General features: G+C 38.1%; 1 protein-coding gene across 1 annotated transcript in view; it reads left to right on the top strand.

Moving 5' to 3' along the window:
• Positions 1-25236, top strand: part of PALMD (palmdelphin) — a 58259-nt gene that overhangs the window by 18187 nt on the left and 14836 nt on the right. The window contains exons 2-3 of the mRNA XM_068965795.1: positions 6924-7004; positions 12588-12712. Coding sequence (XP_068821896.1) covers positions 6924-7004; positions 12588-12712 — 206 coding nt within the window. The remainder of the gene's footprint in view (positions 1-6923; positions 7005-12587; positions 12713-25236) is intronic.

Raw genomic sequence — 25236 nt, 5'->3', positions numbered from 1 at the left:
GGATTCCATTCCTCCAACACCCCTAAATGTAGATGCTTCGTAAGGTTCTGTCTTTAGCTGTCCCTTACTTTTCATAAATATATCTCTTGTCATGCTTTGAGATAGTCTCCTAGTCTCAGCTATCCCTTCCAAAACTCTGGCATATTTATCTCTGTTTCTCACTTCTGATCTCTCTTCATCTAACATTTCAACTACCAGCCATATTACTCCACCTAGTTTTCCCAAAGACACCTCAGACTTGCTGTGAAGCACCATCTTTCCTCCCAAACTCTCTTTTCCAGAAGTACCTATTTCAGTGAATGATTCTATTCTCCTCTCAGTCACCTGGGCATCAAAGACTTGTACTCCCATTTGACCTCTTCCTCTCCTGCATCCATGCATTATCAGTTGCCAAGTCCTGCTAATTTTAACTCCTTGGTATCTCTGACATCCACACCTCCTGTTACCTCTTGTTCCAGCCCTCTTGATTTTATGTATGAGTTGTAAATGATTATCCCCTTCAAGTTGTCCTCCTTCAATATCTACACAATCAGGCTATTTTAAACTTCTTAAAATGTAGTTTAAACTCTATTATTCCTCTCCCTCTGAAAATCTTTCATTACTCTCTATCTCAACATGTAAATTAACTCTAAACTTCATGCCCTGCCTTTCAGTATTTTCTATTGAGGATTTATCTTCATGTCATTTTCTTATTTTATTTCCCACTACTCTCTGTTCAGCAATTTAGATTCCAGACTTTTTATTTCAAATAAAGTCCCAATTTTCTACATCAGGCCTTTGCTCACAATGAGCTTGAATGCCTTTTCTCCCTGCCCTGCAGTGCCCTGGCAACTACCCAAAGTATTATTTTATTTGGATGCTTCTTCAAAGCCTCTCCTAACCATATCATGATCTAGATAGCATGATCTAGAGTGCATCTAGATAGCATCGCTTCTTGTCTCACCTCGACTCTCACCATACCTCACTTGTGCCTTAGTGATGACATTTATCACTTTATTTCTTATAGGTCCCTGCACAAATGATTTTCCTTCTTTAGGACAAGTAACTTCCTTGGTGAAAGTATTTACTTCTGAGTAATCTTCAAACATTGAACAACTCTTGCATTGCCTTGACAAAAGGATTTGTACAGAAGTCACTAACTATTGAATAAATTAAAAATTTAATAACTCAGGACCAATCCTGCCATCTTGATAGATTCAAGCATTTTTGAATATTAGCTAATTGTTAATCAGTAATACTTCTAAAATACTCACACTCTTATGTATCAGGATACTTTTATCAAGTATGTGATTGCAATAATATCAATGCATCATAGACGGTTGCAACAGCTATATAGCTGTACACGCTAAATAAATTTTCAAAACAGTTAAGATGTAGGCCTTTATAGATTTAAAATTTGTGGGTGTCAGCTGCTAAAATATTCCAGTTTAGACAGCCAAACATCTAGGCAATTGGTCATTGAACAAATGTCTTTATTAGTTGAACACTGGAGAAGTAAACAGTAATATAAGTTATTCATATTGGTTAACATCAATAAATATTGATGTGTTGGATTATGATAGGTGTATATAGAGATGCTTAAGTTTCTGGGGAAATTCTTGGAAGCAGATGGCATTTCACATCTATTAATGTTTGTTCCATGATAATCTGAGAAGCAATTGGCTGACTGTAATAACTTTTGGTATACTAACAATAAAACTACATGACATCTTAAGCTTAACTTATAGTTTCAGTTCAGTTCAGTTCAGTCACTCAGTCATGGCAGACTCTGTGACCCCATGAACCACAGCACGCCAGGCCATCCTGTCCATCACCAACTCGCAGAGTTTATGCAAACTCATCTCCATTGAGTTGGTGATGCCATCCAACCATCTTATCCTCTGTCGTCCCCTTCTCCTCCTGCCCTCAATCTTTCCCAGCATCAGGGTTTTTCAAATGAGTCAGTTCTTCGCATCAAGTGGGCAAAGTATTGGAGTTTCAGCTTCAACTTCAGTCCTTCCAATGAACACCCAGTACTGATCTCCTTTAGGATGGACTGGTTGGATCTCCTTGCAGTCCAAGGGACTCTCATGAGTCTTCTCCATCACCATGGTTCAAAAGCATCAATTCTTCAGTGCTCAGTTTTCTTCATAGTCCAACTCTCACATCCATCCATGACCACTGGAAAAACCACAGCCTTGACTAGATGGACCTTTGTTGACAAAGTAATGTCTCTGCTTTTGAATATGCTGTCTAGGTTGGTCATAAATTTCCTTCCAAGGAGTATGCATCTTTTAATTTCATGGCTGCAATCACCATCTGCAGTGATTTTGGAGCCCCCCCAAATGAAGTCAGCCACTGTTTCCACTGTTTTCCATCTATTTTCCATGAAGTGATGGGACCGCATGCCATGATCTTAGTTTTCTGAATGTTGAGTTTTAAGCCAACTTTTTCACTCTCCTCTTTCACTTTCATCAATAGGCTCTTTAGTTCTTCACTTTCTGCCATAAGGGTAATGTCATCTGCATATCTGAGGTTATTGATGTTTCTCCTGGCAGTCTTGATTCCAGCTTGCACTTCATCCAGCCCAGCATTTCTCATGATGTACTCTGCATGTAGGTTAAACATGCAGGGTGACAATATACAGCCCTGATGTTCTCCTTATCCTATTTGGAACCAGTCGGTTGTTCCATGTACAGTTCTAACTGTTGCTTCCTGACCTGCATGTAGGTTTCTCAAGAGGGAGGTCAGGTGGTCTGGTATTATAGTTTACCCTGCCATAATGAAACTAAACTGTTACCGTATTAGTTTTCAGTAATGCTTATAGATCTTCATGAAGTTTGGCAAAAGGACAATAATTTGCAGTTGATGAATATCTTACGAAGAAAATGTACTCATATCTTAAAATAGAATCATGCGTATAACATTAGAAAATTACCTTCTTAACTACCTACACTGACATGAGAAAGGCATCACATTATCTCTGAGTGACAAAACATTGGGATTCCTTAGCAAACCTTCTATAAGCATCCTGTTGCCAAAACACTTCAGATGCCCTGTCTCTACACACAGCTTTCATTACGTTGTTACTAACCCAGGATGAAACGACCAGCACAAACTGGCTACCAGCAGGGGTGGGCAATCATTGCTGGGTTCAGTAGTCATGGTCACACATACCTAGTGTGCTCTTCTCTAGGGCTGTCCGTGGAGAGAGGGGGACAGCTCCACACCAGCACGCAGGGAACTGAAAGTGTATGTACGCCTTTCTAATGAGAAGCCCCTCCAGGACTGGCTGTTCTGGCACTGCCAACACACCTTAGTGGTTCACAATAGACAGGACTACCAGGGAAGCTGACTAATTTCCCACTCAGGGAAATAACGTAGTGAATTAGCTAAGAGGCTGAACTCTAAATTGCCTGGGTTCAAATCCTGGCTCTGCCACGGTGGTATTTTTAGTCATTAAGTCATGTCCAGCTCTTTGTGACAGCACAGACTGTAGATTGCCAGTTTCCTCTGTGGAAGGGATTCCCAGCAAAAATACTGCAGTAGGTTGCCATTTCCTTCTCCAGGGGATCTTCCCCACCCAGGGATCAAACCTGCATCTCATGCATTGGCAGGCAGATTCTTTACCACTGAGCCACCAGGCACCAGCTGTGAGAACTTGGATTGGTTAATTAATCTCTGGAAACTTCCATTTCCTCTTCTATAAAATGAAAATTATTACACTATGTCTTTGTTATCATAACTAGTAAGTGTAATATTATTATATCTCTGTTATTATGACTATTAAGTGAAATAGTGCCTGAAAAATACTTACCCAAATGTTTAGCACAATAAGTTTAAAATATTACTAAGATTTGCTCAATAACAGTTTCAAGATATAGTGAAGAATTGACTTAAAGAGATCTTCACAGTTTTTACTCCTAAACAACCAGATTTCATCCAAATAAACAAGTGAATCTGAAAACCCAGGCTTGTTGCCAAGCTCTTTTTTTTCCTTCAAAAGAACTGTTCATGAAATTAAAAAAAAAAAAAAACTGATAAGGTCATATACGCTTCTTACACACAAAGAGAAACATGACATATATTTGGACAGCAATGTACATTCAAATGAATTCTGTTACATTCAATAAATGTACCTGAATTTATACACCAAAAAGGAGTTTTTATCTTCAAAGGAGTTACACCAGGAAGCCATGCACTTGTTTCCATATTGCTGCCAAATATTTTTGGAGCTCTTTCTAAATTACCTTCTCAGCCTGTTTCAAATTCCTTTAGAGGTCTTTATTGGCAACAAATGTTTACCTTTGGGAGTTTTCCATTTTGAAAGCAGATTTAGCACCAATTTTTATAAGTAAGATGGAGGATAATGTCACCTCTGGTCAAAAAATAAGGAAATATGGGCCTTTTTGCATGGCTTGTAAAATGTCTCAAACAATTCCAGACAGGAAAGTTCTAAAGCATTTCAAACCAGTGGAACCATTATCAGAGTTAATGTGTTGCTTTCTGTGTGATTAATAGGTTATGTGTTTATTTACTTAATTTTATTAAACAAATACTCATGGAACACTATGTGTCAAGCATTGTTCTTGGAGCTTTCGCATATATTTACTCCATTAAGGCTCATGTCTAGGCCATAGGTACCCTCCCTACCTCCATTTTACAGATAAAGGTAATGAGGCACTAAGTTAAGGATTTTGTCCCAGGATGCATAGCTAGTAAACGGCAGAGCCAGAAACTGAAGCCAGGCTTTCTTAGTATCAGGCTATATCTTTTAAAAAGTACAACTTCTGTGTATCAACAGTTTTGCTCTCTGGGGTTTTAAGGTATTGTAGTTTAAACTTGTGACTTGCATTTCTCTAATAATTAGAGATGTTGAGCATCTTTTCATGTGCTTTTTAACCAACTGTGTGGCTGCTTTGGAGAAATATCTATTTAGATCTGCCCATTTTTCGGTTGGGTTGTTTGTGTCTTTTTAATCCTGCATTAGCTGTTTTGTATATTTTGGAGATTAATTCTTTGTTAATTGCTTTGTTTGCAAATAGTTTCTCCCATTCTAAGGGCTGTCTATTTGTTTTATTTATTATTTCCTTTGCTGTGCAAAAGCTTTTAAGTTTAATTAGGTCCCATTTGTTTGGTTTTATTTGTATTACTTTAAGGGGGGATCAAAAAGATCATGCTGTGATTTATACAGAGTTCTACCTATGCTTTCCTCTAATAGTTTTTATGGTCTTACCTTTATATCTTTAATCCATTTTGAGTTTATTTTGTGTATGATATTGCTGCTGCTGCTGCTAAGTCGCTTCAGTCATGTCCAACTCTGTGTGACCCCACAGACAGCAGCCCACCAGGCTCCCCCGTCCCTGGGATTCTCCAGGCAAGAACACTGGAGTGGGTTGCCATTTCCTTCTCCAATGCATGAAAGTGAAAAGTGAAAGTCAAGTCACTCAGTCATGCCCGACTTCGCGACCTCATGGACTGCAGCCTACCAGGCTCCTCCATCCATGGGATTTTCCAGGCAAGAGTACTGGAGTGGGTTGCCATTGCCTTCTCCAGTATGATGTTAGGGTATGTTCTAAACTGGTACAGCCACCATACACCAAAACAGTATGGAGGTTCCTTAAAAAACTAAAAAGAGCTACCATATGACCCAGCAATGTCACTCCTGGGCATGTATCTGGAGAAAATCATAATTTAAAAAGATACATGCACCCCAATGTTCATTGCAGCACTATTTACAATAGCAAGGTTATAGAAGCAACCTACATGTCCATCAGCAGAGAAATGGATAAAGAAGATGTGGTACATACATACAATGGAATATTACTCAGCTAGTAAAAGGAGCATTATAATGCCATTTGCTGCAACATGGATGGACCTAGACACTGTTATACTGAGCGAAGTAAGACAGATAGAGAAATAAAAATATGATATCGCTTGTATGCAGAGTCTAAAATAACCCTACAGATGAACTTATCTACAAAACACAAATAGAGGTACAGATGTAGAAAATAATCTTATGGTTACCAGCTATAAGGAAGTAGGGACAAACTCTCCTTTGGGATTGGGATTGACACATACACACAACTATATATAAAACAGAACTAATAAGGGATCTACTGTGTAGCACAAGAAACTCTGTTGAATACTCTGTAATGATCTACATAGGAAAAGAATCTAAAAAACAAAAGAGTGGGCATATACATATACATATATAACAGATTCACTTTGCTGTACACATGAAACTAACACAACACTGTACATCAATTATACCCAATAAAAATTAAAAATGATAAACTAATAAATAAAATAAATACTAAATAAACTAATAATAAAATAATAAAAAGATACTATATCTCTCCATGTTTTTTTGACCTCTGCTAGAAGTCCTCTTAGTGTTAACATGCATTATCTGATCTTTTTTTCTCTCTCTTCCCATAGCAACGTTTACAGGAGGAAACCGTCACATTTTCTAGCTCCCTAGTGTTCTAATGCTCTGTAGGCTATCCTGTTTTCACACATAAGCAGCTCTTTTACCCAGCAGCTTCTTCAGTCTTGCGCCAAGAACACTCTCTCTCCTCACAATATTTCCTCATGCTTATTTCAAAACTCCCACCTTAAAATTCACAGTTTCCATTGCATCATTCAGTAGCTCAATCTTGCTAGACTCAATGGGGAAGATAGAAAAGATGAAGGGGGAAGGAAAGTCATTAAAATATTTTTAAATTCTCTTTGAAAAAGCTCTTTATATCATTTTCCATCAGTAAGATGCTTTGCATATCCCACTTCACTTTCTTTTGCTTTGAAATAAGGGTTTCCAAAGCAGCTTCATACCAATGCCAAGAGCATACCACTGGCCAGCCATTCAATAATGACAACATCCCCAGGAAACATACTTAAGCAAATTAGAAAAACTGATCATGCTGGAATATTTTTTATTTCAGGATAAAAGAAAAATACAGGAAGAAATCTCACAGAAGCGTCTGAAAATAGAGGAAGAAAAATTAAAGCACCAGCATTTGAAGGTAACCCATGACTTTAACTTCATTTCAGTGATTCTGATTCAAATATTCTAATTGCACTCAAATTTCAATAGTAAAGATGCTTTAAGGAAGGAAAAAAATCCCAACAGACTTATACTAACACCTTAAGAACCATAGGGGAAGAATAACAAGCTAGTATTATTTGCATAGGAGACTAACACCTGGCAAACGTGGAAAATTGAAAATATGGCTTTATTACTTTTATCCTTTATTACTGCATTTCCTCATTTTCTTGGTAACCTGAAGAATTCAGTCTTAACACTTTGGCCCTAAGTACAGTCTTGCTTATTATCCATTGGGAGTGGATGCAGCTGGGAAGTTCCTTTTGAAATCAATGAAAGGCCAGCCTTTACCCAGGAGGTGTAAAGAATAACTGACCTGCTCAAGGACATTCACATTTAAGAGTTCAGTGCAGAGGACTCAGTGTTGTCTGAATGTGGTTCAAGGTACTGTTTATTTCGTTTTGACAAAACATGAGATCATAACCAAAAATAAATCTCCATTTTTAAAATCAGACCTTACATCTTTCATGGGTGTGGTCATTTTGTAATAAAAGCACATTGAGTCTCAACATTTTATTATGTAGCTTAGTCACAGGATGCAACCCAATGACAAACAGGAGCTCCTTGTGAACAGGCCTAAGCAGGAAACTATTTATCTGGCAGGACTTCTATCAGTGGACATAAGTCCCTCAGTGAAACAGTGCCACATATTCATGGGGTCTACAGTCTTTTGCTAAGCTTGTTGAATTCTGCTAAATCCATCTTTCTGATGGATCAAGTAATCACCTCTTGAGAGAAGAGATACAATTTAAGATTCCAGTTAGCTTCATTTCTCTGGATTCTGTTTGCTTCTTCACTCCTATACAAATTAACATTTCCAATGTTTGATGAATAATTTCAAAGTATAGTCAGCCTGCTATCCTTACAGTATGACACATTGAATTTACCTGAGTAAGAGATATAGTCAAGAAATTCAATGTGTACTCCCAGAAAACTCAATGAAATAACAGATTTTACCAAGTTAACTTGGTATAAGTCAAACGAAGTCGAAAATATATATACACCAATATTTGAGATAGGCAATTTCTAACTGCAAAATCTTTTTTCCTCTCTCTCTCCCTCTCTCTCTCTCTCTCTCTCTCTTTCTCAAACACACACACACGCGTATTTCGTATCTTACAGTGAACTAATTACTGTTTCTGAGTAATTTCTATCCTTGCAGAATGGGTAGCCAAACATCAGAAGAGTTCACATTAGGAGAAAAGGTTAATATATCTCCTCTGTTCATTGTAGGAAGTAAATTTCACACAGGAAAACTCAAACACACTGAGAGGTCCATTTCTGAGCTGATGCTTCATTTCAATACTTAACCCCTCCCAAAAAAACAGTCTGAAAAGTAATCTATAATCTTCTCTATAGGTTTGCCTTCTGGAACCCAGGAGATCTCCTCTAATACAATTCAGTCATCAAAGCATGTTTTTTGCTTTGGACTGCAGTACACAGCTGTGCAGATTGTATACTGTGTAAAGATACCCGAGAGACGGGGGTGCTGAAATCCTGCACGGTTCCTTGGAACTGTGCACCCTAGCATAGGGCTGCTTCTGTCTGGGCAAAGTTTCTTTCTCTCTGCACAAAACTGCAGTCCACCTTCCCAAGCCGTGCACTGACCTGGCCAGGGAAGAGTGGGGAGCTGTACCGTCTCCTAATTTGCATGTTCATGCCTTAGAGAACAGCAGTGGCCCTGAGAGTTTCAGCCCTTCTGCTTGCAACTTAGTGGGAAACTCAAGGTTAAATAAATAATTAGGACAAGTTAAATGATGTTTTTTTAAATTTAAACATAAGTATAAACAGAAATTTTTTAATCTGGGGTGGTCAAAACATGTTCTGTTAAAGGTATGGGATTTAACCTGAGTCTTAACAGATAAATAAAAAGTCTTTTGGTCAATAAGCATTTATTAAACAATCACTTATTACATGCAAAGCACTAAGCTGAGCATTAAGAATATAAAATATGTTTGATCTGCACCCTTAAAATGGTAACAGACACCTGAACTGATAATGACATTTATAATTTATACTGTGATGAGCGCTATATTTGAGGCGTCAACTGCAAAGGGAACATAGAGAGGGTGGCTGTTCCAGTAATCATATTCTTCCAAGTTCTGCAGAAAATGGTTGGCTATTCCAAACAGCAACTAGGCATAATTCCACAACAGGATTCAAAAATGTGCAGAAGTATTTTAAAAATTGATTCTAAAATATGTTCACCAAGTCAAAAAAGCTCTGTTTGCTTCCGCAATTAAGAGTCTTTCATTTTCTTCTTCATCTACTTGTCTCCATTCCAGTGACCATCCTCAGCACTTTCCTGGTTGCAAATTATTTCATTAGACCTCAGCAACCCATTTTAAAAAAGACAGATGTAAATATTTTCAAAGTGCTCCTTCTGTATCAACAGCACACACACACTTCAAAAGAGTTGTGGGAATTCACTCTAATATCCTATAGGTCCGGAACTTGACATTCATACCAATGACTTTCTTGGAAAGGAGTTTCCAGGGCCATTATCAGCATTCTCACATTCAAACACTCCTGAGGCTTGTTCACTATGTATCATCTTGCTTAGTATCACGATCACAATCTCATGCCACCTAGAAACACACTAACCTAAGCATACTCAACCTAGAAAACTTTTCTTATCTGGAAGTCTATTTAAATCGTGGTATAAAAAACTAATTTATTCCTAAAGTCTCTGTAACTGCTGTGTAGAATATAGAAGTGCTGGGAAAAAATTGCCAAAAGATTTACTACACGCATGTCACTTATATTTTCATTTAGTTACTATAGATTTTGATCCTGAATGTCATTGCTGTGAAATAGATTCTGTTCTATTCATCAGCCTCACAGACTGAAGTGTAAGTCTAAATTGTGACATAAAAGAAAAAAAACTGTTGTGATTACAATTTGTACCATATCATGTTGATTGCCCATCCAAATTACATATTTTATATTTAGATGCAAAAAATTATCTGCCAGAGTTAAATAATTCCTGAATTATGAGTGAAGTTTTTAAGGGTAAAATTAAAATTACTTTTAGTCCTAACCAGACTGAGAACCATGAATGAAGCCCAAGATAACCTAATTCTGTCACAGGAACCATTCACCACCCTCTGTAACTTGGCATCATGAGACCATCCCATCTGAGTATTTCTTATAGTGATGTGGAGGTAATTGACTGAAACTATCCTTATAGGTGGTTTGTAGGAACTGTAATTTACTTTGATGATTGTCATCTATCTTCTTTACTGTGCATTAGCTATCATCATACTTCATCAAATAAAAATAAACTAAAATCAAGGTAAATTCTTAAGTGCTTATATACTCAGATTTTCTTGACATATTATCAGGAGATAAATCTTGACCTTTATTAATAATACTTACTGTGTCTGTGGGAACATATTTTTATAAACAACTAAACAACTATAATTAAGGGAAAAGATAACATTGGGAGGAAGAATCTGGCTACAAATTGCAATAATACAAACTGCTCTTACAGGGTGTGCTGTCCACATGCAGTTGCTTGAAACTTTGAAAAAGCCAACACAAATATGTTGATCTGGGCTGAGGTTATTATTGATTTAATAATAGGCTCTATCGGCTATTAGAACCTCTATAGGCTTCCAGGCCCTCTCACTGTTTCAACTAGAACAGACCACATTTCATCTACTCTATAAATTGTAATTCCAAATAATCTGTATTTGCAATCAGTATAATTTTTTAATGTCCTTTGGTAACTATATAACCCAATCGACTTGTTTAACTTTCTTTTAAATTCAGAGATATTTGTAATCCAGTTGTATTAATTCTAGTATTAAAAAAAATTATTCTTACTTGCTTTCATTCTAATCGTGGTGTTAGAGAAAGAAGTCTCAAAATAATAAGGAAAATTCTCATTTTTCTCTCCTCACCATTTTAGACACAGTACGTTCCCAGGGAACAATCATTGAACAAATAATTTTAAAGTGGATTACATATATAGTGATAACACTTTTCTTCAGGGAGAAAAAGAGAAACTGAAACTCTTTGAAAATAATATTTAACAGGTTTTGCTTGAGACATGGACAAGAAGCTAGCTAAAACTTCTCTGAAATGTATAGGTCCTCTTCATTTGCTTTGTCTTCTGAAGCTCAAGTCCAGGAATGTAATTCTTTCATGTAAATTCAAGGAGACTTTTTTCCATCTGATGAAACATAAATCTTTTTTGTTTTGTTCAAGTTGACAGGAGTTCAACTCACCAATATTTAAACATATTGATGAATTTTGTGGATTATATTATTGGGACAAGTAGGGAGCTGAACTGAAGGGATATCTAGAACCTAAAGAGGTTCTCAGAAAAAAAAAAAAAAGGATGCTGGGTAGGTAAAACAATAAATCTCAACCACAGAGACTATCACTGAATTAGTTTAAGATACAATAAAGGAAAGGAAACTGAAATCACTCAGTCATGTCCGACTCTTTGCCACCCCATGGACTGTAGCCTACCAGGCTCCTCAATCCATGGAATTTTCCAGGCAAGAGTACTGGAGTGGGTTGCCATTTCCTTCTCCAGGGGATCTTCCCAACCCAGGGATTGAACCCAGTTCTCCTGCATTGCAGGCAGATACTTTACCATTTGAGCCACCAGGGAAGTCCTTTTAAGATACAAAGCCATCTCTTGTTTTGCCCACCAATTAAATTAATTCCACAAAAGTTTTAGATTTTTGTTTTTTGTTTTTTTGAACAGTCACTGTGTGTTGTCACTGGGATACATAGCAAATGGCTTCAAGGAACTTGTTACTTTGACATCAGATATGCATCCATCAACCCAACAAATAATATTAAGGCACTACCATGATAAGTTTCCTATATAATGTTAAACACACAGTAAACATAGAGTAGATGTAAATATTGGAGAAGGCAATGGCACTCCACTCCAGTACTATTGCCTGGAAAATCCTGTGGACGGAGGAGCCTGGCAGGCTGCAGTCCATGGAGTTGCTAAGAGTTGGACACGACTGAGCAACTTCACTTTCACTTTTCACTTTCCTGCATTGGAGAAGGAAATGGCAACCCACTCCACTGTTCTTGCCTGGAGAATCCCAGGGACGGGGGAGCCTGGTGGGCTGCCGTCTATGGGGTCGCACAGAGTCGGACACGACTGAAGCAACTTAGCAGCAGCAGCAGCATGTGATTCTGAAGAAAGAGTTCTCTGAGGGTGAAGTGGGTCTGTCAGAGAGGGAGGGATGCAGGGGTAGGAAAGAGATCTCCATAAAGAAATAGGACCTGAGCTAGACCTTAGAATATGCATAGGACTTAGATACATAAACACTGGCTTTATAAGAGGATCAAGAAGGGTGCGAAGTAGGAAACTATCAGATTTATTCAGGCAAGGCAGTGAGAGAAAAAAGTTCTCTTTAACATTTCCACTATTAAAAATAATAAGTTTGAAAACATTTGGAATTTGCTTTTGGAGATTTTGGAATGTTTGATTGATATAAGAACATTTCTTTATGTTTCCTGATATCAGAAAAAGGCTTTGAGGGAGAAATGGCTTCTAGATGGAATCAGCAGTGGAAAAGAGCAGGAAGAGATGAAGAAGCAAAATCAACAAGACCAGCACCAGATCCAGGTTCTAGAACAAAGTATCCTCAGGTATGGCCCTCTCTGAGATTCTCCACAACTACCTTTAACTTGACTTTGTCCCAGATTGAATGTATAAAAGCCCTTCTCTTTTGTAGGTGCATAATCAGATCTTCCAATTGAAATTCTGATATAGACTATGAAAACACACCACAAAGCAACAACATATATTTTGCTGTAAATGTCCCAAACACATAGCACCACGAAACTTATTTTTTAAATACATATGGGTGACTTACTCATAGCTCTCAGCCCATTTTGTCATCTACAAAATGGTATTAATGACATCTATCTTTCAGAATTATTGAACAGATGAAAAATGCATGTGCTAAACTATTAGCAGCTACTTGAACTCAGCAAAAGATCAAAAAACAATTCTTCACAGCCTCAACCTTCTTTCTCTCTCACCTCAGGATAGGTGATGGTTATAAAGGCGTGTGCACACACGCTCCGCCTTATCACCTCTTCCCAGGCCCTCCCCAGTCACAACCATGCTACTTGGGAAGAGAAGAGACTACAAGACTGCTTCACTACCGTTTTCTCTCTTCTACTTCCCTGGTTGGTCATGGGGCTTGACTTCACTTCTCAATGTCTTTCCCTGCCCATAATTTACAATTATCAATAGTAAAGTGTCAGCAACTTCCGATATAGCGAATAAAGTTTTTAATTGGCATGGTTTCAAATGAGGTGTTGGACATGAAAAAAAACTGGAGAGCTCAAATAAAAGATGGGATTATTAATATTATTACAAAATATAAATAAGATAAAGGAAAGAGATGTAAGAAATGTCAAAAATCATTTTTTAACCCACACATAGAAAAAAGATGGAATTTTTTTGGTGGTATAATAATGACAATAATTTAAAGCCTAGACATCTTTAAAACATAAGTAACTTTCAAAACTTTACACACTACAAATTTGTTATCTTTAGTGAGGACCATAGGAAAGATCTAGAAAATAAAAATATCCAGTATTTGTGCTATAACCACTTTTTGTCCAAACGCACCACACTGTGCAATCAGATTGCATTAGGCCTAAAACTGACAACTTGGAAAAGGACTTTCTTTTCTCAACTGATTTTTATTTTACTAGCTTAATTTCATACACTTGTGAGTTTAATAGCTAAAATCATTTACGGTTCATTCTTATTCAGATGTTTTTTAAATTAAAAATTCTTTTAAAGTTATATCTTGTCACTGAAATGTTTATATTTATAAACCTCTTAGCTGTTTGTTCAAATATACATCTGCTTCTGAATGGCAGATAGGATATACTTCAAAAAATAATTCAATAAATGAATTCTACAGTTTGGAAAACTTGATTATTCATAAAGCATCTCTTAGCAAAAGCTTCCTAACAAAGTCTGGTTTCACTGATGATTGCTTTCCTCATTCCTCCATACACAATTCTTATCTCTGAAGGAACCCTGAATTTAATCCCCGTAAACCCTCATCCTGTACAGATACGTCCTTGCTTTCCCTCAGAGCCCCTTCTTTGAAGTCTTTCCACATACTGAACACCTCCAACTTTCTCTGCATCTGATGAAATTGAAGTGGCTACGTATACTCAAACTCCATTAACAAGTTTGGCTGCTTTCTGAGTAATCCCAGAGAATTTACTAGGACTCTCCTGATTGCTTTCAGGCCTTGCCTGAATGCTCTGAGAAGCACATAAGCTTCTAGTAGTTTTGGTAGTGACTTGCCTAGTTACAGTTCCTATGTGACCAAAAAAGGAAGGAAGGAAGTGGAGAGAAGGGAGAAGAGGGAGAAAGGAAGAAAAGAATAAGAAAAAGAAGGAAGAGGGAGAGAACTGAGAGGCATGAGAAGGAAAATGTATTTGCTGAGTCATGTTATGCACCAGGCCCTTTGCATATATCATCCCATTTAATTCTCATAACCCTGTAAGGCAGGTATTATAATCTTCACTTTTGAAAGAGAGACTAAAGAACTCACACTGTTAGGAAGTGGCAAAATAAGAAACCATCCAATGCTGCCTATAAGATAATGGCACACAGCAACCTCTGTGAACTGAAAAGGCGTGATCTTATTGGAAGTTTTTGAAGCATGTAATGTCCCTTGGTTCTCCTTTCTCTACAAAGCCTTTACAACACTCGGGACCTTCTTCTGCACCCAGTTAATGTTTTTGTTGAATTACCAATTAAATGTCTGTTTATTATCCAATTTCTGGCATCTCATTGAGGCTTTATTTTAGATCTTTAGAATGTCATTAACCCATCAGTGCTCCTTTATTGGAGAAGACAATGGTAACCCACTTCAGTACTCTTGCCTGGAAAATCCCATGGACAGAGGAGCCTGGTGGACTGCAGTCCGTGGGGTCACTAAAAGTCAGACACGACTGAACGACTTCACTTTCACTTTCCACTTTCATGCATTGGAGAGGGAAATGGCAGCCCACTCCAGTGTTCTTGCCTGGAGAATCCCAGGGATGGGGCAACCTGGTGGGCTGCCGTCTATGGGGTAGCACAGAGTCGGACACGACTGAAGCAACATAGCAGCAGTAACAGCAGCAGCTCCTTTATTAACACCAAATGATTTTAATCCTCAAGTATAAATAATAATAGCAGTAATTGTTGGCTCTTAAATAGCCTTGTATAATTTATAAAGCAGTTGGACTTCCATTAAGTCATTTAATATCCACAGCAATCCTAGAATGAAAGCATCAACACCTCCATTTACTAGATTAGGAAATAGGCTCAGAGAGGATAAGGGACTTCTTTAAGATCACAGAGCCAGTAGAGGATAGATTTGGGTCTCAATACAAGTCGGGTTCAATGCTCTCCAGCTGTAAAATTAATAGGGAGCTGTAGGAATAAATGCTCAGAAAGCAGTAAAACACCTAACAGCAGACTGCATTGTTTAAGGAATAGGCTTAAAAAGATGTATTTGCAAAGATCTAGTAATGAATTTACATCGTTGTGACCCATAATGGCATGTCTATCTTATTTAAAATCTTCAGGGAACAGAACATTCTAAGGCAACATACAGAGACAAAAAATACCTATCTGTGCTTTGACAGTATTAAGCAGCCTCCGCTACTGCCCAGCATTATAGAAATCACGTTCCAAAGCAGCTTTACCTGGTAACTGAACAATTTCTTCACAGATATTTCCAAAGCTGCTAAATAATCAGGTGCATGCTTTAAAATTCATTCTTTTTCAGAAACAACCACCCACAGTACTTAAGGAGCTTTTATTACTGCTAAATACAGCACATTTTACTGTAAGCTCTGAATGGCAACCAACTGATGAGGCTGAACTAGGCAGAGCCGTCTTCTTTCCTTAAGCAGAGGAGGTATCTCCATCCCTGGATGTGATTTATCACTAACTTAGGTGCCTGCTTAAGGGTAACATTTGCCATCTGCCAGGTCTCTCGGCTACAGGATAAGATTTTAATAGGAACATCAAAATAGAAATGTTGCTATTACCTCAGAGACTGTAGCAAAGCCAAACTACCCATGAAGTGTGCATTTGTTTTACATCCATGGTTTCATGAGATCAGCTGAAAAAGCATGGTCTTTGACATTCAAATCCCTGTTCTGCCAACCATAGTTCACAAGCCTGGCCACGTTCTTTCATCCCTTCAGGCCTCAGTTTCCTCTTCTGTAATAGCAGACCATCATAAGCCACTTCACAGGGCTGAGGTGAATGAAGCAACTTCAAGAGTGCCTGATTCATGGTAGGTGTGCAAAAAACATTAGATACTATTTCTCACTAGGAAAAAAAATAATTTAAATAAGGACAGTGCCTGGAGCGTTGGAGATTTTCATCTTATGGCCAAGACTTATTTCTTTGCACTTGGCTGGTGGCTCAGTGCAATGCAGGAGACTTGGGTTCAATCCCTGGGTCAGGAAGATCCCCTGGAGAAGGAAATGGCAACCCACACCTTTCTTTATGCTAAGACAAAGAATCTTTTTCTTTGAGTAGTCTAAGGTTATCCCCCAACTACGATTCTTTCCATTTGGAAAATAATTAATTGGTTTTCTTTACGGTTTGAAGACTAAAATGTTAATATCAGATAATTTTTACAGAACATTTGTTGTAGACTAGGCACTGTACTATGCACTTCATTTATATTATTTCATGGATTCTCACAATCATCTTATGAGATAGATAACATTTAACAGGTGAGATTTATAGAGGTTAGCTTGCTCCATGTCATACAGCTAAAAATTTAAGAGCCAGAATATAAAATCAAATTAACAGTCCTAATCATAAAAACAAACAGTGTTCAGGATCCACAGCGAAATTTTCCAAAAGTTAAATCCTGTAAAAGCTATTCTCTATAGTATTTTTGGTCTTCTCAGGTGATGTTAGCAGTAGTAAAGAGCCCGCCTGTCAATGCAGGAAACCTAATGAGGCATGGGTTCGATCCCTGGGTCAGGAAGATCCCTTGGAGAAGGGCACAGCAACCTACTCCAGTATTACTGCCTGGAGAATCCCATGGACAAGCAGGCTACAGTCCATAAGGTTGCAAAGAGTTGGACATGACTGAAGCAATTTAGCACGCATGCACAGAATTAATTTCCAATCCATGCTATGACTTCACTCGTATATGCATCATTTTATAGAGATTTATATGATTTTATCATATTAAAAACACTCATAGGTTCCCTGACTCACACATAACCTTTAAGTAAAGTATGTCTGCACATTTATCCTCTCGCTTTTCTTTTCAGAGAGAGGCAACATTTCAGAAACTAAGTGGGTTTCCATGGTTTTTGTTTCTGAGTCACACTTCAGCTCTGGAACAATATTCATGAGCACTCTGCCTGGTGCCCTGATTAATACCTCAGGAGGAAATGTTCCCAGGAGAAAAACTATATTGAACATCTTCTGAATCACTTTGTTCAAATTAGGGTTTCAATTTGCCTCCCCAATCAGCCCTTAGGGTGACCACTGAACCATTTACTTCCTGACTGTAGGCACAGGTGCAAGTCCAGCACTGACTTCTCAATCCAAACATCCATGTGCACAGATTGTTGGTGGCTTAGAAATCCTGTTTTGTCACTTCTGCTGCTTTCCTCCATAAAATACCTACAGCCAAAAGACACCACAAGCACCAAAAAGAGTCCACAGGAACTATGTCATTCACTTGCCAGGTTCTTCTTTGCTATCCGGCTACCCTGAGGTTCTCCAGGACTCCCTCTGCCAAACTGCCTTGCACCAAGCTCCCTACCAGACACTAGCTATTTTCTGAACTGTGTCCAAAGACTCCTGACTTCAACTGGAGCACACAGAGTGCCTGACAGAAATGTCATAAGCATAAAATGCAAAAGGTTAACTGTCAAGGAAAATGATACAAACACATTGCATTCCCTTTGAGAAAGATTATCTACTTGTGATTAAATGTTCCCGAGTAAGAATTTTTGTTTTGATATTCCAAAGTACCCTTCTGACCGTCTGCCTTTCCTTAATGCACTTTCATTTGTCTCCAGATAGATAGAAACTGCCTTCCATGTATAGTGCTGATAGGAAGGTGCATGTGAAGCATTGGATTTCTCTGGGATTTGCATATCATGAGAAAACCTGGAAAGCGGGCTGTTACAGTAGCTATAGGCATCCCACAGGACTTCCACAAGAAGTCTTTTTTCCATAAGAAAAATTCTTCCACAAGTGGAGACAGAAGAGTAGAAAATGCATTCTGCTCAACAGTATATAAAGCAATAATCTACTCATTTAACTCAAAAGATGGCAGGTGAGATTCAGTTTCAAAAGGAACCCAAGCATTAATGCAGTAATATAAGTTAAATGGCTTTGTTGCTGGTTCAGTTCAGTTCAGTTCAGTCACTCTGACATGTCTGACTTTTTGGGACCCCATGGACTGCAGCTCACCAGGCCTCCTTGTCCATCACCAACTCCCAAAGTTTACTCAAACTCACGTCCATTGAGTCAGTGATGCCATCCAACCATCTCATCCTCTGCCGTCCCCTTCTCCTCCTGCCTTCAACCTTTCCCAGCATCAGGGTCTTTTCCAAAGAGTCAGTTCTTCACATCTGACTCAAAGTATTGGAGTGGCCAAAGTACTGGAGTTTCAGCTTCAGCATCAGTCCTTCCAATGAATATTCAGGACTGATTCCCTTTAGGATGGACCGGTTGGATCTCCTTGCAATCCAAGGGACTCTTGAGACTCTTCTCCAACACCACAATTCAAAAGCATCAATTCTTCGGTGCTGAGCTTTCTTTATGGTCCAACTCTCACATCCACACATGACTACTGGAGAAACCATAACTTTGACTAGATGGATGTTTGTTGGCAAAGTAATGTCTCTGCTTTTGAATATGCTGTCTAGGTTGGTCATAACTTTCCTTCCAAGGAGTAAGCATCTTTTAATTTCATGGCTGCAGTCACCATCTGCAGTGATTTGGGAGCCCCAAAAAATAAAGTCTGACACTGTTTACATTGTTTCCCCATCTATTTATCATGAAGTGATGGGACCGATGCCATGATCTTAGTTTTCTGAATGTTGAGCTTTAAGCCAACTTTTTCACTCTCCTCTTTCACTTTCATCAAGAAGCTCTTTAGTTCTTCTTCACTTTCTCCCATAAGGGTGGTGTCATCTGCATATCTGAGGTTATTGATATTTCTCCCAGCAATCTTGATTCCAGCCTGTTCTTCATCCAGCCCAGCGTTTCTCATGATGTACTCTGCATATGAGTGACAATACATAGCCTTGACGTGATTCTTTCCCGATTTAGAATCAGTCTATTGTTTCATGTCCAGTTCTAACTGATGCTTCCTGACCTGCATACAGATTTCTCAAGAGGCATGTCAGGTGGTCTGGTATTTCCATCTCTTTCAGAGTTTTCCGCAATTTGTTGTGGTCCACGTGGTCAAAGGCTTTGACATAGTTAATAAAGCAGAAGTAGATGTTTTTCTGGAACTCTTGCTTTTTCAATGATCCAGCAAATATTGGCAATTTGATCTCTGGTTCCTCTGCCTTTTCTAAATCCAGCTTGAACATCTGGAAGTTCATAGTTCACATACTGTAGAAGCCTGGCTTGGAGAATTTTGAGCATTATTTTACTAGTGTATGAGATGAGTGCAAATGTTGCTGGTTATGGTTTATCAAAGCTTAGCTCATTATTATTTCTATCCAAATTTAACCCCTACCTAATGCTCTTGTTTCCCTGTGCAAACCAGTTATCCCTTAATGAAATGAATGTCTCATCAACACACTGATACATGCTACATGGAAAATATTGCCTGCTAAATATCTCTGCCTTCCTGCTCTGACCTAGCCAGCCACATCTAACATCACAGTGCAGGGAGACAGACAAGCCGCTCTTCTGTGACAACATAAGAGCGGAATTAAAGAGAAAAAATTGGCAAAAAGGGAGGAAAAAAATCCCCACCATTTGTTTCTTCTTAAATTTGCTGTAGCCTGGAAACACTCAAGAAATTATTCTGAGGCAATTATTTGAGTTGAAATCATTCCAAGCATGTTTTTCACTCCACATATTTGACTAACTGGCTTACAGATTTGTAATAGTTCATCTGTTGTTGTTTTCAATTTCCCAGATATTCTGATTATTTTTAACTCAAAAGCTTTTTAAATTTAACAAAAGAAGCTATTAACCAAATTTTCAGCAAAAAAAAAAGAGGGAAAAATCTATCTCTCCCACAAAAAAGTACAACTCCTAGCTATGACTACATAGCTTAATGAAGGAATGATGGATGATGGATGGATGGATGGACTTGAAAATACTACATATATGAGAAGACCATCTCAAGACTAGACAATAACTTGGACATCAATAAACTAAAAAGGAAAACTCTGAATTAAAAAAAAATAGTGTCCTTGGATCTGAGACTCCTGTTGATGGCATGTTTTACCATCTTGTCATCATTTTACCTTCTTACCTTTCCCCCTTTTTAATGCGCCTTTTTATTGTCTTATATTCACTTCCCAGCATTCTCTTTTGCTCATACTTGCCAATCTCATGTATATGTTAGTAGAAATAAGAATTTAATGTTCACCTAAAATAAACACTCCCCCACAACAATGGTAGGCTAAAAGGCAGATTAGAGTCACCTCTGAGAGTGCTCCCATCACCCGATTGCAATTCAATAATAACAACTATCCTTTACGGAGTACATATTACATAATAAGCATTATTTTGAGAATGACAATTCTTTGGGGAAAATCTAATTAAGCTTGTTTTACACATAAGATCACTAAAGCACAGAAAGCCATGAACCTTATAACAGATGACCTAGAAGTCACATACAGTCACACACAGATCTTTCTGACTCCAGACCTTGTCCATCATGTTTCACATTGCTTATTCCTTATTTAATAAATAATGAGCATTTATTAAAAACCTGCCACATATGTCTTTATTCTTCCAGAAGCAATTCAAGAATCATAAACTCCTCAAAGCAAATTTTTATGTGTGTTTACCTCTGTTTACATTCTTTAACTTTTCAAAGAACTCTGACATTAATTATCCCATTCAAAATAATTTTCAGTAACTTGAAACACAAATTTAAGGCTGTTATCAGGGATGTCATAGAACTATGACTGTAAATAAAGAAAGAACCAACAACTGAACAATCTGGAAAGTGGGAAGAGCGTTTCAGTTATCCATCTTCCAGGTGGTGGGCATGAGGAAAGAAGGTTCAGAAGCAGAGACTCATGTGAGAGAAAGGCTCTATGTTACCATGGAGCCTAGGCCTCCCCATTCCCCAGGAGAGTCCCCAGAGACTAAATTTACAGCTCGGAAAACTTCCACACCACCCCCTTGCAATGCCTCTTTTGTCTGACATAAAGCAAATGTCACTTAGTTCATTTAGACCACCCAAGGCTAACTTGTCTTTGTTGGTTATTCTATGTTATATTGAGCTTGGGTTTTATATTTTTGGTGTTCAAATAATAAGAGTCCTGTTCTTGGCATCAAGTATGAACAATTAACACTAGGAGCAAAGTAAAAATGAAGTGAATAGAAGTGAAAAATACAGTGCCTTCTCTATAATACTTTTAGAGATAAATGTTAAGGGTTACAAGACACAAAGCCAGTAATTATTTCTGAATGGAGACAGTCACTAGCTGTATATATCACTGAATATGTTTTGTTATTTTATAATATACAAGTAGTATATTCACTAAAATATTTTTCCCTTATGACTTATTTTTTTAAGGAAAAAAACTTTCCAAAATCATGGATAAGTGTATCTGCAGTTAACTTCCCATGACCTAGCTACAACAGTATTTGAAGGTCACTCAGGGAATTCATGCCACCTATGTAGAGGTCAATTTGAATTATTATTATAGTTCTTCAGCTCTTAATAAGTGTTTGGCATGTCCTGCAAGGTTCTCTCCAGGCTCTAATTAAAACCACACACCCTGCTTCTGTCTGGCAGAACATTTGAGAAAGCTCAAAAGTAGCCAATTTGCCGTATCACACCAACATCCAGGGTGTGGGTTTATTTGCGTTCATTTGAAAATTACATTTGTAACTTGGACATAAAAGCACCTGATTCTCTGAAAACCAGTTTGGTGTCTTGTTTTTCATGGCACATGCAACCCTTAATTTACAAAATATTCTGAGTAAGAGGGTTTGCTTTTCTGCTAAGTCATTCTCTTTTGACATTACCTGCCTACCAGGCAGTTTCAAATCATGGGAGTATTGTCTGCCCATAAGATAATTGTTAACATTTATAGAGTTATATTAGGAGATGATATTCACCCATGCAAAAACTGCCCCCATGTGAGTATAAGTTATTCAGTTTTTCTAAATATCTACTCTGTTCCCAATTATCAGAGCAAACTGACACTTGTTTCAATGTCCCTGTCAGGCCAGCTCTCCGCCTGGAGTTATCTTGAAGCTATTGTGCTGTATTTGCTCATCCTGTTCTTCAGTGCTCAGGATTAGAGGCAGTAGATCTGGCTTGGGGAAAACAGTGTTTGCTGTAGGCCAAATGCCCTTTAACTCTCTGGCAGACTTACCCATGGCATGTGATTATTTGCACGGGTGGGTTAGAGCTTTCTTGTTATACCCATGCTCTTGAGCAGGGGCTGATTGTAAGGCAATTCTTCTCCTATGTCCATGCAGAGGGGTAATCTCCATCTTTTTTGATATATTTTTATTTCAGCTTGGTGAATAAAATGTGCCTGACATTTAAAAGTTTGTTAAATGTTTGATGAAATTTATTGGACCTCAACTTTAAAAATAAAACAGCCTATATTCATCTGGATTACATACCTTTAATTTTATTGAGAAAATACAGCTTGACATTCTCATTGGCCACGTTATCTATAAAGATAAAATATCTATAATCTCTGACCCATTATAACAATGTAGCTGCCCATGATACGTGATCAACATACTATAGTCAAGAATATCTGACTGAAGTCATCAGCTGTATATACTCAACAGTATCCATTGCAATTTGAGCTATTTTTAGATCAGTTATGATTAAAAGATAAAATAAGATTTCCTTTTTTCATTGCAAACCTTAGCCTTTCAGTATTAACTAGTTATTGCCAACACAAACCATGTCAGATTTGATGTGTCATTTAGAAACACATAAATTCTTTAACTACCAGGAGCAAAAACTGATTTATTTTCTATTTTTACTGGTAACTACCTAAAGTGTAATATACTAATGACTAATTCTGCAAATCAACAAAAAAGTTCTGAAAACAATTCATAAAATTTGTCTCATCAAGATTCATCCTCCATAAGGTTATGTAATAATTTGCACACTGGTTTTATTGCTTAAAAGACTCTAGAAGAACAGTGGCTTAAACAATATTAGAAAGGTTCATTTTCCTCCTACACATACCAATCCTAGCTGGAAGAAATTCAAGGGAGGGGAGCAGCAACGTTACATAAGATGATCAAGAAACCCTGTTTCTCTCTGTCTTGTTGTTTTGCTACCCTCTAAGAGATGCCCTTGGTCAAGATCAAAGGAAGCTGACCTCACCACGTCTGCATTTCAGCTTAGGAAGGGAAAGATAAATGGAGGGCAAACAGCTCTATTTTAAGGATATGACCTGAAAATTGCAGAGGTCACTCCTGCTAGTATCTTATTGGCCAGAATTTAGTCACATGATATCATTTAAATGCAAAGAATGGGAAATATAATCTGCAGCAGAGCAGCAGAGAGACAAATAAAACTCAGGGAGTTTTATTACTAAAAAGAACAGGAGGAATGGACTTGGGGTGAGCGTATGGAATCAGCAGGTTGTCAAGGCAGACTAGGACATTCTTTCATGAATTAGACATCATTTATTAAACAGACACTATCTCATAAATATTATGAATATTCTAATAACGCTGAAGCACTGTTATTGTTTTCTGACTAGAACCGTATTTTCAAGAATGGATGTGTCCCTGAAGCTACAGTAGCACAATGCTTGCTCTAAAATAATTGATATTAAGGTTGAAGATCAAATCTAAAAACGGACCTGGTAGATTTTCTCTTTCACTAGATTTGTCAGAGATGGCCCTCCTCTCCTTAGAAAACTGAGGAGGAGACAGGGGTAACTAATCCTTATTGAAGAATTTCTCTATGTCAAACCCTGTGCTGCTGCTGCTGCTGTTGCTAAGTCACTTCAGTCATGTCTGACTCTTTGAGAACCTATGGACTGTTTCCCGCCTGCCTCTTTTGTCCGTGGGATCCTCCAGACAAGAATTCTGAAGTAGCTTGCCATGCCTTCTTCCGGGGGGTCTTCCCCACCGAGAGGTCAATCCTGCGTCTTTTACATCTCCTGCATTGGCAGGCAGGTTCTTTACCACAAGCGCCATCTGAGGCCCTATTGAGGAACTTCTCTACGCCAAGCCCTGTGCTGAAAACTTACAGACATTATCTCATTTACGTCCTTAAGACAACCCTTTGTGCATACTATTATTATTCCCCAAATGAGAAAACTGAAGTTTGGAGGGGTTTAATATTTAAGCCAAGTGTGTTCGTTTTGATAAGAGCTCACTTTCTATTTCCACGAGTAGGGCTGGAAGAGAAAAAGTGGAGCTTCACACACAAAAAACTCCAAAGCGTAGGTGAACCGGCAGCCACCTCCTGTTTTCCCAAGATTCAGCGCGGAGGAAAGGAAAGAACCTATGGCCCAACGGAAGAGTCAACGGTTAAAATTGCTCACCCCTCCTCACTGAATTCAATACCTTGTTGGAGGCAAACTTATCTGAGAGCCTGTGACTCTCCAGAGAAACTAGATTCTTCCTTATCCAGCTTGGGGTAGGGTTGGAGAGGTGGTCCTAGCACTTCTATCAGCTATTCTCAGAGGTACATCAGTAGTGGCCTGGCCTGGATCTAAGACCTGCTGGCTCAGGCCATCCCAGAGAAGTGTAAATTGGGACCTCTCTTTGGGTATAGTCCTGCCTTTAATAATAGAGCTTGTGATACCAAGACACAGGTAATTCATCAGTCCTTTCAAAGTAAATAGCTAAAGCCAGTCATAAATTTAATCTCAAACATAGCATTGGTGATTACATTCAAACTGTGGTATTCTAATCAAATTGCATAACTGGTTTTATATTTAAGACCTAAAGCTTCCAT

Source organism: Capricornis sumatraensis, chromosome 2 (genome assembly GCF_032405125.1).
Source record: "Capricornis sumatraensis isolate serow.1 chromosome 2, serow.2, whole genome shotgun sequence".
NCBI lineage: Eukaryota > Metazoa > Chordata > Mammalia > Artiodactyla > Bovidae > Capricornis > Capricornis sumatraensis.
The sequence above is the reverse complement of the archived record's forward strand: the minus strand, read 5'-3'. Positions and strand labels throughout refer to the sequence as shown.